Raw genomic sequence first — 13,987 nt, 5'->3', positions numbered from 1 at the left:
CATTGAAATAATGTATGGCAGGGCTAATCGGACAGAAGAAATTATTTGAAACAAAAGTCACGATAGGTAATTTTAATACCACATAGCCATATATATTACAAAGCAAAGACTATTTTCATAATCTGACATGAATGGGACGCAATCACAATACCTTGGGATTCAGTGTAGAATGCTGTACTACGTAGGTTGTGGCTTTTTACTTTTAAATACATTATACATAGCGACTGAATAGTTAACTTTAAATTTATTTAAATTAGCCTGTAATCAGGTTACAGAAATGTCAGGACATATAACACTGGAAGCCTACGACATACTGTCCTTGTTTTAATATTTTAATTATTATAGATTGTTTGTATTTAATGCCATTGCACTATAGATGTCTATGGTGTAGCAGCTTATATGGGAGTCATCATTATTGCAAAACAGAGGAGACACTATTGTATCATATCTGAGCGGCTTACTTTCCAATTATGTATGTATGCATTTTATATATATATATATATATATATATATATATATATATATATATATATATATATATATATATATTCAAAGCGATTCATTCAGGATTAGCTCATAAGAAGCTTTTTGTTCAGTTTCTATTAGATGAACTACGTGGGCGTGGCTCCCATTTAAAGTACATATATTTCTCATGACCATTGTAAGATCAACTGTAAATTAACATCAAAATATACTAATCTGTCACCGTTGCAATGTTTCACGTAACGTTAGTCAGAGGCCAATTTTATGCACAACGCTTAGTATCAGTTTGTCTTAAATGTAATGCTGTGAATGTAAAACTGCAGGCAGTGTATGCTTCAGGAGTAACGTTAATTCAGAAATGAATGAAATGTTGGGGGTTTCTTGTTTGGACCAGCGTCTCCTCTATTCATCGTTGCTCAGAAGTATGTAAGGTCAAATAGTTTTGAAATATTTTAGGTTATCGGGTTGTCTGCAATGCAGGGGATACAAAACAATGGCATGCTGCTCCCTTGAACCGGACACTTCCTGTCAACCCGGCTTTTGCGTATTACGTCATAGCCGATTACGTTTCACGCTGTTGCATTTAGACCAATATTTGGAGTGCACATATATTACATGCTTTGTTACTTAAATTCTTTATATAATATATTGATATATTTAATAGAATGTGTCTTACATGTTTCCTAAATATTAAATGCGTCAATTTTGATGCCCAAATCTCCCTGGGTAGGCTATCTTCAACAGTTTAAGTAAAAATGTGATAACTTGGTATTGGCCCCAAATGTCATCAAGAAAGAAATTGAAATGCCAGTAAAAAAAACAATGAAAGTTTGTTATACTGTTATATACTATCACTTTATATACATGGATTATTATTTAACTGTTCATATTTTATTAGTTTATTTTATTGCCTAAGTAATAATCCCTGTACTGCCTTCAATGTGGGCAATTTTAGACGCATGGCAACACGTCTTGACTGGGGGTGCTCTGCATTTCTTCTCTTATCAGTGTGGACCTGACAACCGAAGACAACCAAACTGTGTCTTTTATGTTAATGAACCATTCAGGAGCTAGTTATATTGAAGCATCAGAGTGTCACCACAGTACAGTGTAGTGTGTGATTTATCTAGTGACAAGAGATTGCTGGAATGATCCTTTTAACAGCAGTGACACCCAGTACAACTGCCCACCCCAAACAAACATGTGCTTAGGCGTGCAATGGTATTAATATTGAATTTTGACAATGTACCGGTTCCATAAAGAATAGATAAGCCTAGACACAAAGGTGAATGAGTCATCATTACAACCTATTGCCACATCTTTTTTCACAAAGTGCTTCCTAATGTATGCAATAGGAACAGCCTTCATTGTCTCCAGGGTGTGTGAGTATCAGCTTGATGTGCGGGTGTGGGGGTCTATGACTCCACCAGTTAGTATCATGTACGAGTATATGATGGTGTTTTCAAGATGGTGTATCAGTTTTAAAATCCACATTGTTTCTCTCAGCAGCAAAATACTGAAGCCCTTAGAATGATTCAAACTGAAAGAGGAAGAGGAAGAGAGATAGACAACTTAAAGTCTTACACCCACAGCCCATTGTGACAATTCTGAGAGGAAGTCGCAGGAGCCTGTATCAGAAAAGAAATATAAAGTAAGCCAAGCTTCATTTAGGCCACTCTTGGAAATTAAGTCTAGAGCATGAACTGTGTGGTAAGCTTGTAAAGGGTGATTGTTCAGTCATTTATTAGTTTAAGCAGCTGTTTTGACATATGGGCATGTTTATTTATGTTTATACATATACGTATCAACCAGAAATTAAACATTTTCTTCCATAAAGCTATACACAGTGTTCAAACATGTTATGTTGCCCAATATAAAGGAAATTAAATGACCTTTGTGTTGTGTCTTGTTTACAGAGAAACTATGTTCAGGGCCCCTTTAAGAGATATTCAGCCAATTTCCTTATAAGGCAATCTCTGGATGTGTCACATGGTATTGTACTTTGGAACGCCAAGGCAAAGTCACATGACTCTTTAAAGCGGAAATTAGAAAGAGTGATTGAGAATCTGCTTTTCTTTCTCCTTTCATTGTATTTATTCAGTAGGATTCTAATTCCTTTCAAAGCATTATTGTCTCTTTACTGTATATAACATAGGAGACTAGAAATACACAATAAGATTACATACAAAAACACTATAAATGGCCTACTGACTGTCTCCACCTATCAGACCTAAAGTACCCTATATGGAAACATTGACAGGTAACACACGCTCATGCAAAGATCTGATGAGATCTACTGGTGGATGCTGCTCAAGCAATGGGAACAGGTAGACTCCTAATATGGAAATATAACCAAAAATGACTAAGGTTGAAAGAAAGGAACTAAGCATGATTGGTCTTTTGAGTAAGGTACACCACACATGCCATGATGTAACCCTGATGTTTGTTTACCGCAGGTACAGACCTTTGCGATGTGTTTTCCGTGTATGGCAATGGGTCAGTCCTGCTTAATCCTAAGAGCAGTTCAAAGCTCAGTGCTTTGCATTTAGTTGAGATATGTGATAGAAGCCAACATTATATTGCCTAATTAGGCTACTACTGTAACAACAAGGTAAGGAACTTTTATATAATGCATCACAATTTATACTCCAAATAAGTTCTGATTGTACACACTAAAAAAGGAATAGAGGATGGTTGCTCAAGTGGCTGTCATTTCAGGAATGTGTATGTGTCAGAACATGCATAAACGCAGGAACATAAAAAAAAAAGATTCAATTTACTTTTCAATTGGCTGCAAACATGAATGCAATCATGTGTTTCTCCATTTTAGCACTTGAAAAAAATAAAAAAAATAATTTAATGAAAATGAAAAATTAAATGTAAGTAGGTTTAATTTCTGTTTTGTATACTGTTTATTTCGCAGAACAGCTTATTTATATAATGTATATAATAACCTAATTAAAAGTAAATTATTATCATTTGTATAATATTTATAATAACATGTTTTCATCATATTTAGAATTATATAATTATTTTAATTTCCCTTCCAACACTGTTCTTTTGAGCTTTCTATTCATCAAAGAATCCTGAAAAAGTTGATCACTGTTTTCAATAGTAATAAGAGATGTTTCTTAAGCACCAATTCAGCATATTAGAATAATTTCTGAAAGATTGTGTAACAGTGCAGACTGGATTAATTGAAAAGTTATTTTAAATGGTAATAATATTTCATAATATTACTGTTTTTACTGTATTTTTTATCAAATAAATTCAGACTTCAACTAAAATCTCACCAACATAAACTTTACAAATTACTAAAATTAAAACTGTGCTAATTTAAATAACTGACAATCATATTTTCTACAGGGGCAAACTACAAAGAGCTGAATTTCAACACGCACAATATAATCTGCAGAGAGATCTGTTGAGTCTGAGTACCACTTATAGATCATGCAAGATTTTATGCAAGGATATGTAATACTTTCATGACAGAATGGGTTTGGTTTCAAGGTTTCAAGATACCTTGATGTAATGATAAAATCTCCATATTCATCGGGAAGAAGGAGGCGGGAACCGGCGCACAATCAAAATGAAACTTTAATAATCACAAAATAAACAAAACGCATCAGCCCCTCACGGATGACTGATGCGCACAAATAAAAAGCAAAACATAATCTAATGCCCAGGCCTGGTCCTCTCTCGTCCTTCACTATCGTCGCTCCAGTTTTATATCCTTCCATCTCCTACGTGGGACTCGAGACCGGCGGTGGGGCGCAGGTGTCGCTGATTTCCCAATCATTCCGCCAGCCTCACTCCTTGTTCCCACGTCCCTCGGCCCCGCCCCACTCGCCACACTTGACTTTTTGGAATACCTGCTTTATCATGGGAATAAATCCCCAACAGACAAAATGAGAAAGGAGCAGTCCAGATGTTGCCATGTTTTTGACTGATTCGGAGATACAAAATATGTTGTTTGAGCTGATTGGCCAACAAAAGAGTCTTAACTTCAAAGTGAGAAGAATGCCACATTGTACATCAACATTTCAGAATATATATTCTACTTATTTTTGAGTTAACTGGGCAGAAAGAAAAAACTAAATCTAGCTTGCAGCATTAGGATGCTATTTTCACATAATGGTTTCATTAGTTGGGTTTGACAGATTAACCTCATTAAATCCAGAGATTTGCACATTGTGCAAAATTATGCTACTTCATAGCACACAGTGATTATGGGTGTATCTCCATCATGCTGATTTTGAACTGACAGAACTGACTGGAAGCCTGGAAGCAGGTCAACAATGTGTAACCCTGGGCCACATCAGAGTTCAGTCATTAAGACCGTAAATGAAGCTTGTTTAATTAGCTTCTTATATGAACGTAACCTAAACATAACCGTTTTTAGTCTATGTTTGCAAATTTTGTAAATAGAATTGGAAATCTGAAATCAACTACATCTACATTTGTCTGTGTAAAAAATAACTGATGTGAATAATAAATTATCCCTGATGCAATCAATAATTATACCTCTTGATGTGTGCATTTGCAAAAAAGAAATGGAGAGAATATAAGTGAGAGATTTAATTTCCATCAAACAGTCAGCAGAACATACAGGACAAAATCAATATCCTGTCCTTTACAAGAGGAAGAGGAAAGCTGCTGTTTGCCCTGAAAATAACCTAAGCAAGTTCCTGCTTCCTTCAACATTTCCTTATATATAACTGTTTTACTTGAACTTTTTTGATGCTATAACATATATATATGATTTATATTTAGATGGAAGATTTACATGTAGGATTCACAGTTATGTTTAGGATTTGGATTTAACATTTACACTTAACATTTAAATTTAGATTTAACCTTAAAATATAACATTCAGAATTGAATATTTAACATTTAGATTTAAATAGAAGATTTCGATAGATTTGAAATTGAAGATTTAGATAAAAAACTTAGATTTAGCTTTGGTATTTTATTTTTATATAGTAATAAAAATATGTGAACATTTATTTAGGTAAATCTTGAAAAATGTATTTGTTTTGGTTAAAATCGGACCGAAGTTTACCAGTTTTTCTTACACATCTTATTTTACCAAAGGCGCACCATAGTTCAAATGCTGCGATTAGTTTTTACACCAGAGTCACACCCCTATTCTTTCTGAGAAAGACCTATAGGGTTTACTGACAGCAGAGAGTTACAACTTTGGTTTAACATCACATTTGAACAATGGTGCCTTTTAAATATTGTCACTTTAGTAGGGCATTACATAGAGCACATGATGAGCGCCCCCTTCTGGCCCTCCTTCTGCTGCAACCTTAGCTTTCGCAGAAGGTGTCTCCTCAGATACTGACCAAGCTTAAGTCCTCAGAGGGAAGCAGGCTGATATCTGTTGCAGAAGGTCTCTTCACAATTCCATTCACCCCAATACATTTTACAGTTTTAAAATTAAATAATAATAATTTTAAAAGGTCACACCTTACAAGCAGACTCATAATCGGTTGCTGTCTTTTAAATTTTGCTCATCTTAGCTGTGGCCATTCTGCATTGTCTTTTGTGCATTTCACTCATGTTGCACTGACCGAACAAACACTTGTCAAGTAAAGCTGGCAAATTATATTCAATAAACTTCAGTAAAAAAAAAAAACCTTCATTGAATAGTGTTGCTGGAAGGTAGTAATGTGTCCATCAATCATTATGTGCTTCAAAGTTTGTTTTTTACACTAACAATAACATTTTGCTTTTCAAGCCAGAATAATCTGGTTGGCCAAATAGGACCTTGAGGAAGACACTTGTTCATTTTCCTAAATTAATGAAATATAAACTGTTATACTTATATAACCATGTATACACACTCTCCACAAAGCCCCTATTTTACAAACAAGAATGCAGTCAGGAGATGGTGTGATGCAATGAGTGGTTTCCACATTTATAAACATTTAAAATGCATTAAAAAATAAATATTTTCTATGCCTTTGTTTATCACTCTTGAAATGACATGTACACTAAATAATATAACCCTCATACTTACATTACAATAGCAGTCTATTTATTTAGTGGTCCAAGTTGAAGTCAGTATGTATATTAATGACAATATGAGACAAATATAATGTAATTTACAAAAGGTGCTGCGTGCTTTTTTTGACATCCAGTACGGGAAACGTCGAATCATCAGAACACCGGCGCAAGGCTGCTCACAGCGCTTGGTCACGTGTCCCACCAGAACCGTTTTCGTAATCGAAACTTAGAAATTGCTCACGGTTCCGGTTCTTTAAAAAAAAAAAAAAAAAAAAAAAAAAAACAGAACCGGTTCTGAATAAGAATAACCGGTTGTGAATAAAGAACCGGTTCTTGGTTCCCAACCGTATTTGAATATCTATGGTGTGTTATTTGATATATAACAATTAAATGTAATATATATTAATTAAATGTGCATTGCTTGTTGTAACCAATAGACTGTACACTTTAACCTTATTTCAAAGCAAATACAATTAGTCTACTTAAGTCATGGGTCAAAAAAATAAATAAATAAAATCCTAGGTTAAATTAGTTGCATTTAATATAACTTTAATAGATTTTCATTCTAATGTACATGAAAAGCATTATAGCTTAAGTGTAATTAATTACAGTGCTTTATGCATTATGTGCATCAGTCATTATACACTGTGTGAGCGCATTATTTTCCCACTTTCTTTTACTAGGCTACTGTAGCTTATATTCGTTCCATAATGACACATAAAAGTGTAGGCTACTTCTTTCCACAAGTGAAAGCACTTTTAATTTAGGATCACTTTTTTTCTACTCTTCCCATAGCAACAGCAAAGAGATGACGTGGGAAGCTGTTCAAACACTTAATATTTTACTAGAGTAAATCACATGGTGCAAACGGCTATCCAGATGATGCTTCTTAGTGTGGATTGAAATATCAAGACATCTAAGAAGTTCACATACAGCTTACATATCAGGATCTCACACACACACACACACACACACGTTTTCTCCCTCTCTCTCTCTCACACGAGTTCTCTCTCACGCGCCATCGTTCATCACTCGTCACACCCACTCCTCGGAACCGCTGCTCACCGATTCTCACCGAACCGTAACACCCAAACAGCTCTAGCATGTCTTCGGAAGGATTAGGCGAGACTTTGGTGATTCGGCTCGGGCTGATAAACGCCGATAACAAATATCTGACAGCGGAGACGTTTGGTTTTAAAATCAACGCCTCCGCAAGTTCCATGAAGAAGAAGCAGGTGTGGACCCTGGAGCAGTCCGGAGACCACGTAGACTCCAGTGCCGTGTTCATCAAAAGTCACCTGGGTCGCTACCTCGCCACCGATAAGGACGGCAATGTGACCGCGGATAGCGAGCAGCCCGGCCCGGATTGTCGGTTCCTCGTGATCGCCCACGATGACGGGCGGTGGTCCCTGCAGTCCGAGCCCCACTCGCGCTACCTGGGCGGGTCCGAGGACCGGATTGCGTGCTTTGCGCAAAGCATTTCGCCTGCGGAGAAATGGAACGTGCACCTGGCCGTCCATCCTCAGGTGAACGTGTACAGCATCGCGCGTAAACGGTATGCGCACCTGTGCACCAAGAGGAACGAGCTCGCCGTGGACCGCGACGTGCCGTGGGGTGTGGACTCGCTGCTCACGCTCGTGTACCTGGACCACCGGTATCATCTGCAGACCGCCGACAATCGCTTTCTCACGTACAGCGGTGCCCTGACAGCCAAACCGGACACGGGCACTGGTTTCACGCTGGAATTCCGCGCGGGGAAAGTGGCTTTCCGGGACGCCACTGGAAAATACATCGCGCCCACGGGCCCTACCGGGACTATGAAGTCTGGCAAGAGCTCGCGCGTCGGGAAAGATGAGCTGTTTGTCCTCGAGCAAAGTCACGGGCAAGTGGTGCTTACCGCCAGCAACGAGAAAAACATCTCCATGCGCCAGGGTGAGATGTGACTGCAGCATGCTGATTAATCAATTATAGCCTACTATTAATAACGTATACACCTTATTTGGTCGAACATAAGTGAGTTTTAAAGGGTTAGTTTACATTAATAATAATAAATACACAGGGAACGTATAAAGATGAAAATAGAACATGTGGAGCCAAATAAAAACCCAGGGAACGAACTAATGCAAGGAAACAGAAATACGGAGAAAACTGTAAAAATGGAACTGTTCCAAAACCTATGGAACAGAACATAACCTAGGCCAATTTGGATCTGAGTTTTTGTCTTACACCCATCACTGTGAAAATGTTTTGTCAGGTAACCTAAACTATTCTTCACATGGTAACATGTAAATTAATAGGTTTTATACAAGTCTACTGTATGTCTCCCAGTTTGTGTGCTGAAATCACAGTCTGATTGAATCATTTTATTTTAGGAGTTGATTTATCAGCCAATCAGGATGAGGAGTCTGATCAGGAGGTATTTCAAATGGAGATGGACAGGGAGACAAAGTGCTGTGCCTTCCGATCTTGTAATGGGAAGTACTGGAGTCTGACCCCAAGTGGGGCCATCCAATGCTCTGCCTCCACTAAGTAAGAACAATTAAATATACTTAACTAAGTGCAGAAAATGTTACATGGACACAATAAACACAAGGTAGTAGGCTAATTAATAAAGGCAATAGGGAATGCAAATATGAAAGCTTGTCTTTTTTTTACATTTGTTTGCATGGTCATGTGTTTACTCAAGTTGTTAATTATAACTTGTAGTATATACACTAAAGTACACAAGCTTTTAATTGTGCTCAATAAGAACAGATATGTAGGCTACATTACTAAATCAAAGTAGATTATTTTTCATGTAGATTTTTAAGAAACTGACTGTTTTTCCCAGATCACCCAGTTGTTTCTTTGAGCTTGAGTGGAAAGGGTCAAAAGTTGCACTGAAGGCCAGTAATGGTAAATACCTGGCAGCCAAGAAGAACGGACAGCTGGCGGCTGCTGTGGACTCTGCAGGTTTGTGTCTCAATGGCATTATAGAATTTTTATCATGCATTGGTAAATCAATAGGACTATGCATATTATTCACAGCAAATAGAATACAATACAATAAAATAGAATATATTTTAATTCCCATTTGTGGGAAATTCATCTTGGCCAGTTCACAACATTAAACTCACATAGCAAAGTACTTAACATACAACATATATAATAGGTTATGTACAGCATGTTTAGCTGGCGAAGTTTTGTTTAACAGGTGAGCAAGAGGAGTTTGTGTTGAAACTCATCAACAGGCCGTTGATAGTGCTGCGTGGGGAACACGGTTTCATTGGGTGCCGCAAACAAGGAACCGGAACACTTGATTCCAGCCGCTCATCCTATGATGTCTTCCAGTTAGAGCACAACAACAACGCTTACAGCCTGAGAGGTCAGTTATTGTGCTACTATGACTCATGTAGATTTACTGACAGTTGGTAGGATTTTTATTTAGGGCAATAATATCCCCAAATTCTGTTTTATCTTCTTTTTTCTTTTTTTTCTTTTTTTTTTTTTAAAAAAAAAGGTTTGTTCTGTTTTATGTTTTTTTCTGGAGTCCTTTAAAATTTTCACCTTTTTTGGGGGAATTTAATTTTCATTCTTAAATTACAGTTTGGTATTCAAAAAGCATTTCTAAATCACTGAAATCAAATTTTAAATGTTCAAATTTACATTTTTTTTCCTGGATTTCATTTTAATGTTTAAATTAAGATTTAGTGCTCAAGAAAGCATACATAATTGAAATCATGAATCTTTATTTAACAACAATTTATTTTAAGTTTACATTTGAAATTAAATTTTTCAGTTTTGTTTTATCCCAAATTCTGTGATTTCTTTTTTTTTTCATTTTTCTTGATTTCGTTTTAATAGTTTTAACATTTTAATAATCAAAAAGCTCATCTAATTGGTGAAATCTTTTTATTTTTTATAATAATAGACAGGGATCTAAGAATTTTTTTCTTCTGAAATTCTGTGTTGTTTGTTACTTACTCTGACCGTAATTTCTCTTGTCAGACTCAGTGGGGAAATACTGGACTGTAGAGGCAGACGGCTCTGTGATCAGCAGTAGCAGCACACCTGTATATTTCCACTTTGAGTTCTGTGATTATAATAAAGTGGCCATTAAGACAAAGGAGGGCAAGTATCTTAAGGGAGACCATGCTGGGGTGCTCAAGGCCAATGGTCAGGGGATTGCTGAGGCAACATTGTGGGAATACTGAGAAACATTCATGAATCTACACACAAACATGTGTGTTCTGTAAACCTATACATAAGCATAACACATTCTCTACAGCATAAGCACAAGATGATAACATACAGTCTATATCACATAATACACTGAAATAGCTTAAAATAATCTATAATGAATCAAGACAAAAACTACTCTGAAGGTAAAAGTAAACAAATGCAAAAATTTTCACAAAGCAGTTATCACAATGCACAAATTAACTTAAATAGAAAAACGTATTAAATGTAACCAATAGTTCAGCTAAAAATATGAATTCTGTCAATTCTGAAACCTGAACGACTTTCTGTCTTCTGTGGAGCATAAAATGAAATATTTTGAAGAACATGGGGGCAAACAACACTTTAGATTTTTGTTGAATGGACAAAAAAACACTTGAACATTTTTAATCTTAGAAATGTTTTACATTTTTCCTTTGTGTTCTATAGAAAAAAAACAGGTTTGGAATGCCAGAATAAATTATGACAGAATTTGGGTAAATTATCCCTTGAAGAGAAGCTCAGATTGATGGTACACTTAATAATAATAATAATATTTAGTTTTTAGTTTTATTGTCACACAAGCTGTTGATGATCTTTGCTCAGTGATTAAGATAATGGTCACAATAAGATTTCATTTGTTAACTAGTGAACATGAACAACACTTCTACAGTATTTATTAATCTTAGTTAATCTTTCAATATTTACTAATACATTTTTAAATCAAAATGTATTTGTCAACATTATTAATGCACTCTGAACTAACATGAACAATGAAGAACTGTACTTTTTAACAACTTATTATATATATATGTATGTATATGATCCTGGACAAAAAAAACAGTCTTTTAAGTGTCAATTTAAAAAAAAAAAAGAGATGATACATCATCCGAGAGCTGAATAAATTAACTTTTCATTGATATATGGTTTGTTAGGATCAGACAGTATTTATCCGAGATAAAACTATTTGAAAATCTGGAATCTCAGGGTGCAAAAATATTAAAATACTGAGAAAATCACCTTTGAAGTTGTCGAAATGAAGTTCTTATATTACTAATCAAAAATTAAGTTTTGGAATATGTACGGTAGGAAATTTACAAAATATCTTCATGGAACATGTTCTTTACTTAATATCCTAATGATTTTTAGCGTAAAAGAAAAATCGATAATTTTGACCAACACATTGTTTTTTGGCTATTTCTAAAAATAACAAGACTTAAGACTTGTTTTGAGGTCCAGGGTCACATATTGCTCACTGTGAGTTTTTGTTAGTTAATACATTATCTAATGTTAATGAATACAACCATAATATGAAGTTTTACCAAGATAACAGATTAATTGGATGAAATTCTGTCATGAAAACAAATACATTGCCCAATTTAATGCACATAATGTAGGCTCATTCAATTCACTCATTGCCCCTCAAATGGTTTCATGGCTTTATTTCTCTTAATTTAATAGTTGTTTCTAGGTAATTTGGAATCTAAATGTGCTATTAGACAATGGTCAATAATTTGCTAATGCAAAATGGGCATACAGTCGTGTCTCATGAGCCTTCAGCCATGGGGTTTGTTCCTTCTCCCAAAAACATTTTTAGAGTAAACTGGCTTCTGTAATCAGGCCATGTTTTAAATAGCTGCACCGTGGCTCAGAGAATACTGGAGAAATATCCTTGTTCACATCAGGGACATTAAAGGGGTCATATGATCCGATTTCAAGTTTTCCTTTCTCTTGGTGCATAAAGAAGATCAGTAAAGTTGCAAAGACTAAAGTCTCAAATACAAAGAGATATTCTTTATCAAAGTTTATATTTCCTTACACACAAACACACACACACACACACACACACACACACACACACACAAAGAGTCAAAAGAAAATCATCTATTTGATAAAAATGTATACTTTGTGGCCATTTTGGGTTACATGACTTTTATTCGGCATTGTTCTGACTACAGGAACAAGTGTTTTTTTTAATATAACTCTTATTGTTGATAACATGTTGATTTGCACTTTTTCGGCTAAAGCTTTTTCATGTGAATGTGTTCAAAGAAAAAGACGAAGTGTTTGTGCCTTCCCTATAGTGGGACAAGATCTCCTAAGGTGTGAAAATTCATTTTTTTTAACTTCATTTTTATTCTCATTATGTGCCATTTGTAACTGGACATGACAATGAAATAAATATAAAATGTTGGAAAGTAAATACTTAAAGATTGTGCAAATGTGAGTTGTACTTTTCTCAATCTTGTGCATCTGTTCCTGTTTTCCTTGGAATTCTCTCCACCTCAAACTTGGAGGGTTTCCCAAAAATATGCGCTGACAGTGGGGCTGAATGAAACTCAAGAAGACTGCACTACACACACGGTCACTCTCTCAAACACACACAAGGATTTACTAATATCTAACAGATGTGAATATTCTATTCTATGTGGCAATAACAAAGAAATGTCTGCAGCTGCTGTCTGCAGCTTATAGAGACAGTAACAAATGGAGGTCAAATGATATGACAGATTTCACTTACATCTGTGTTATAGATAAACAAAGATGAGCTGAGAATGCATTTTCCCCAACATGAAAAAATCCAGTAAACATGCCTTGCATGGTTTATGTGTGTGAGCTCAGTCTACAGCAAAAAAAAAAAGCCTTATTGTTACTATGTTCAAATATATTATTCAAACTACATCCAAACATACAGTAGTGTGTTTTATTAATGCGAGGGCAGCGGAAGACATGGAGAAACACGCAGAATGTAAACAGGTCAAGACTCAGAACGGTGCTGCCGCCTTGTGGTTAAATTACTTCTTACAAGAAAACGTCTATACTATTGAATCACTTTCGCTCACTCATAGGCTGTACATTTTAATGTTGATGTAGTTATAAAACATCTAAATAAAAATATATGTCAAATGTATTTAAAATATAATGAACTGTTTAGTTAAACAGACCGAAATCTACGACCTTATATTTTTTGAAATAAGTTTCTTCCATGTTCACAAAAAATGTAGAACTTTATTTTCGTTTCATATGTCCCAAAGGCTTTATTCCAGATACTATAAATTTAAATCAACAATCCACTTGTACAAATACAGTGATTTTGCTAGATAAACAATTAGTTAACTTTGTGAATCGTTTTATCCGTTTTATCTGCTTATTTAGCAGAAAAACATTTACATACACAATACATTTTAAATACAGATGACTTATTTAAAATTCAGAGAGTATTTAATATTTCCAAAGGTATCAGTGTCATTCCCAGAAAGAAAAATATTATAATTTACATGGATTTAGTGTACAA

The 13,987-nt window shown here is 35.3% G+C and overlaps 1 protein-coding gene and 1 long non-coding RNA gene across 4 annotated transcripts; both read left to right on the top strand.

Annotated features, from left to right (window-relative positions):
* Positions 1–21: 21 nt before the first annotated feature.
* Positions 22–5,757, top strand: LOC127986710 (uncharacterized). Of its 3 annotated transcripts, none has more exons than XR_008160963.1 (3): positions 22–66; positions 1,993–3,094; positions 3,850–5,757. It is a non-coding gene; the product is annotated as an uncharacterized LOC127986710 (long non-coding RNA). The 3 variants fall into 3 exon arrangements; XR_008160964.1 differs by lacking the exon at positions 22–66 and having other exon boundaries at positions 769–2,134; positions 2,400–3,094; XR_008160962.1 differs by lacking the exon at positions 22–66 and having other exon boundaries at positions 772–2,810; positions 2,940–3,094.
* A 1,768-nt stretch (positions 5,758–7,525) lies between these two features.
* LOC127986248 (fascin-like) lies at positions 7,526–12,905 on the top strand. Its single transcript, XM_052588546.1, has 5 exons — positions 7,526–8,427; positions 8,868–9,024; positions 9,326–9,447; positions 9,689–9,859; positions 10,483–12,905. Exons 1-5 carry the CDS (start codon positions 7,599–7,601, stop codon positions 10,686–10,688), a joined length of 1,485 nt encoding a protein of 494 aa, XP_052444506.1. The 5' UTR covers positions 7,526–7,598; the 3' UTR covers positions 10,689–12,905.
* The last annotated feature ends 1,082 nt before the right edge of the window (positions 12,906–13,987 follow it).

The sequence above is a fragment of the Carassius gibelio genome, chromosome A1 (genome assembly GCF_023724105.1).
Source record: "Carassius gibelio isolate Cgi1373 ecotype wild population from Czech Republic chromosome A1, carGib1.2-hapl.c, whole genome shotgun sequence".
In the NCBI taxonomy this organism is placed as follows: domain Eukaryota; kingdom Metazoa; phylum Chordata; class Actinopteri; order Cypriniformes; family Cyprinidae; genus Carassius; species Carassius gibelio.
Note: the sequence above shows the minus strand (reverse complement) of the source record. Positions and strands in the feature narration are given on the sequence as shown.

Excerpts from the sequence above, each read along its gene's own strand:
- LOC127986248 (XM_052588546.1), top strand. The coding sequence starts at position 7,599 with ATGTCTTCGGAAGGATTAGGCGAGACTTTGGTGATTCGGCTCGGGCTG. Across the intron at positions 8,428-8,867 it reads AAACATCTCCATGCGCCAGG|GAGTTGATTTATCAGCCAAT; the intron begins GTGAGATGTGAC and ends ATTTTATTTTAG. Across the intron at positions 9,860-10,482 it reads CAACGCTTACAGCCTGAGAG|ACTCAGTGGGGAAATACTGG; the intron begins GTCAGTTATTGT and ends TTCTCTTGTCAG.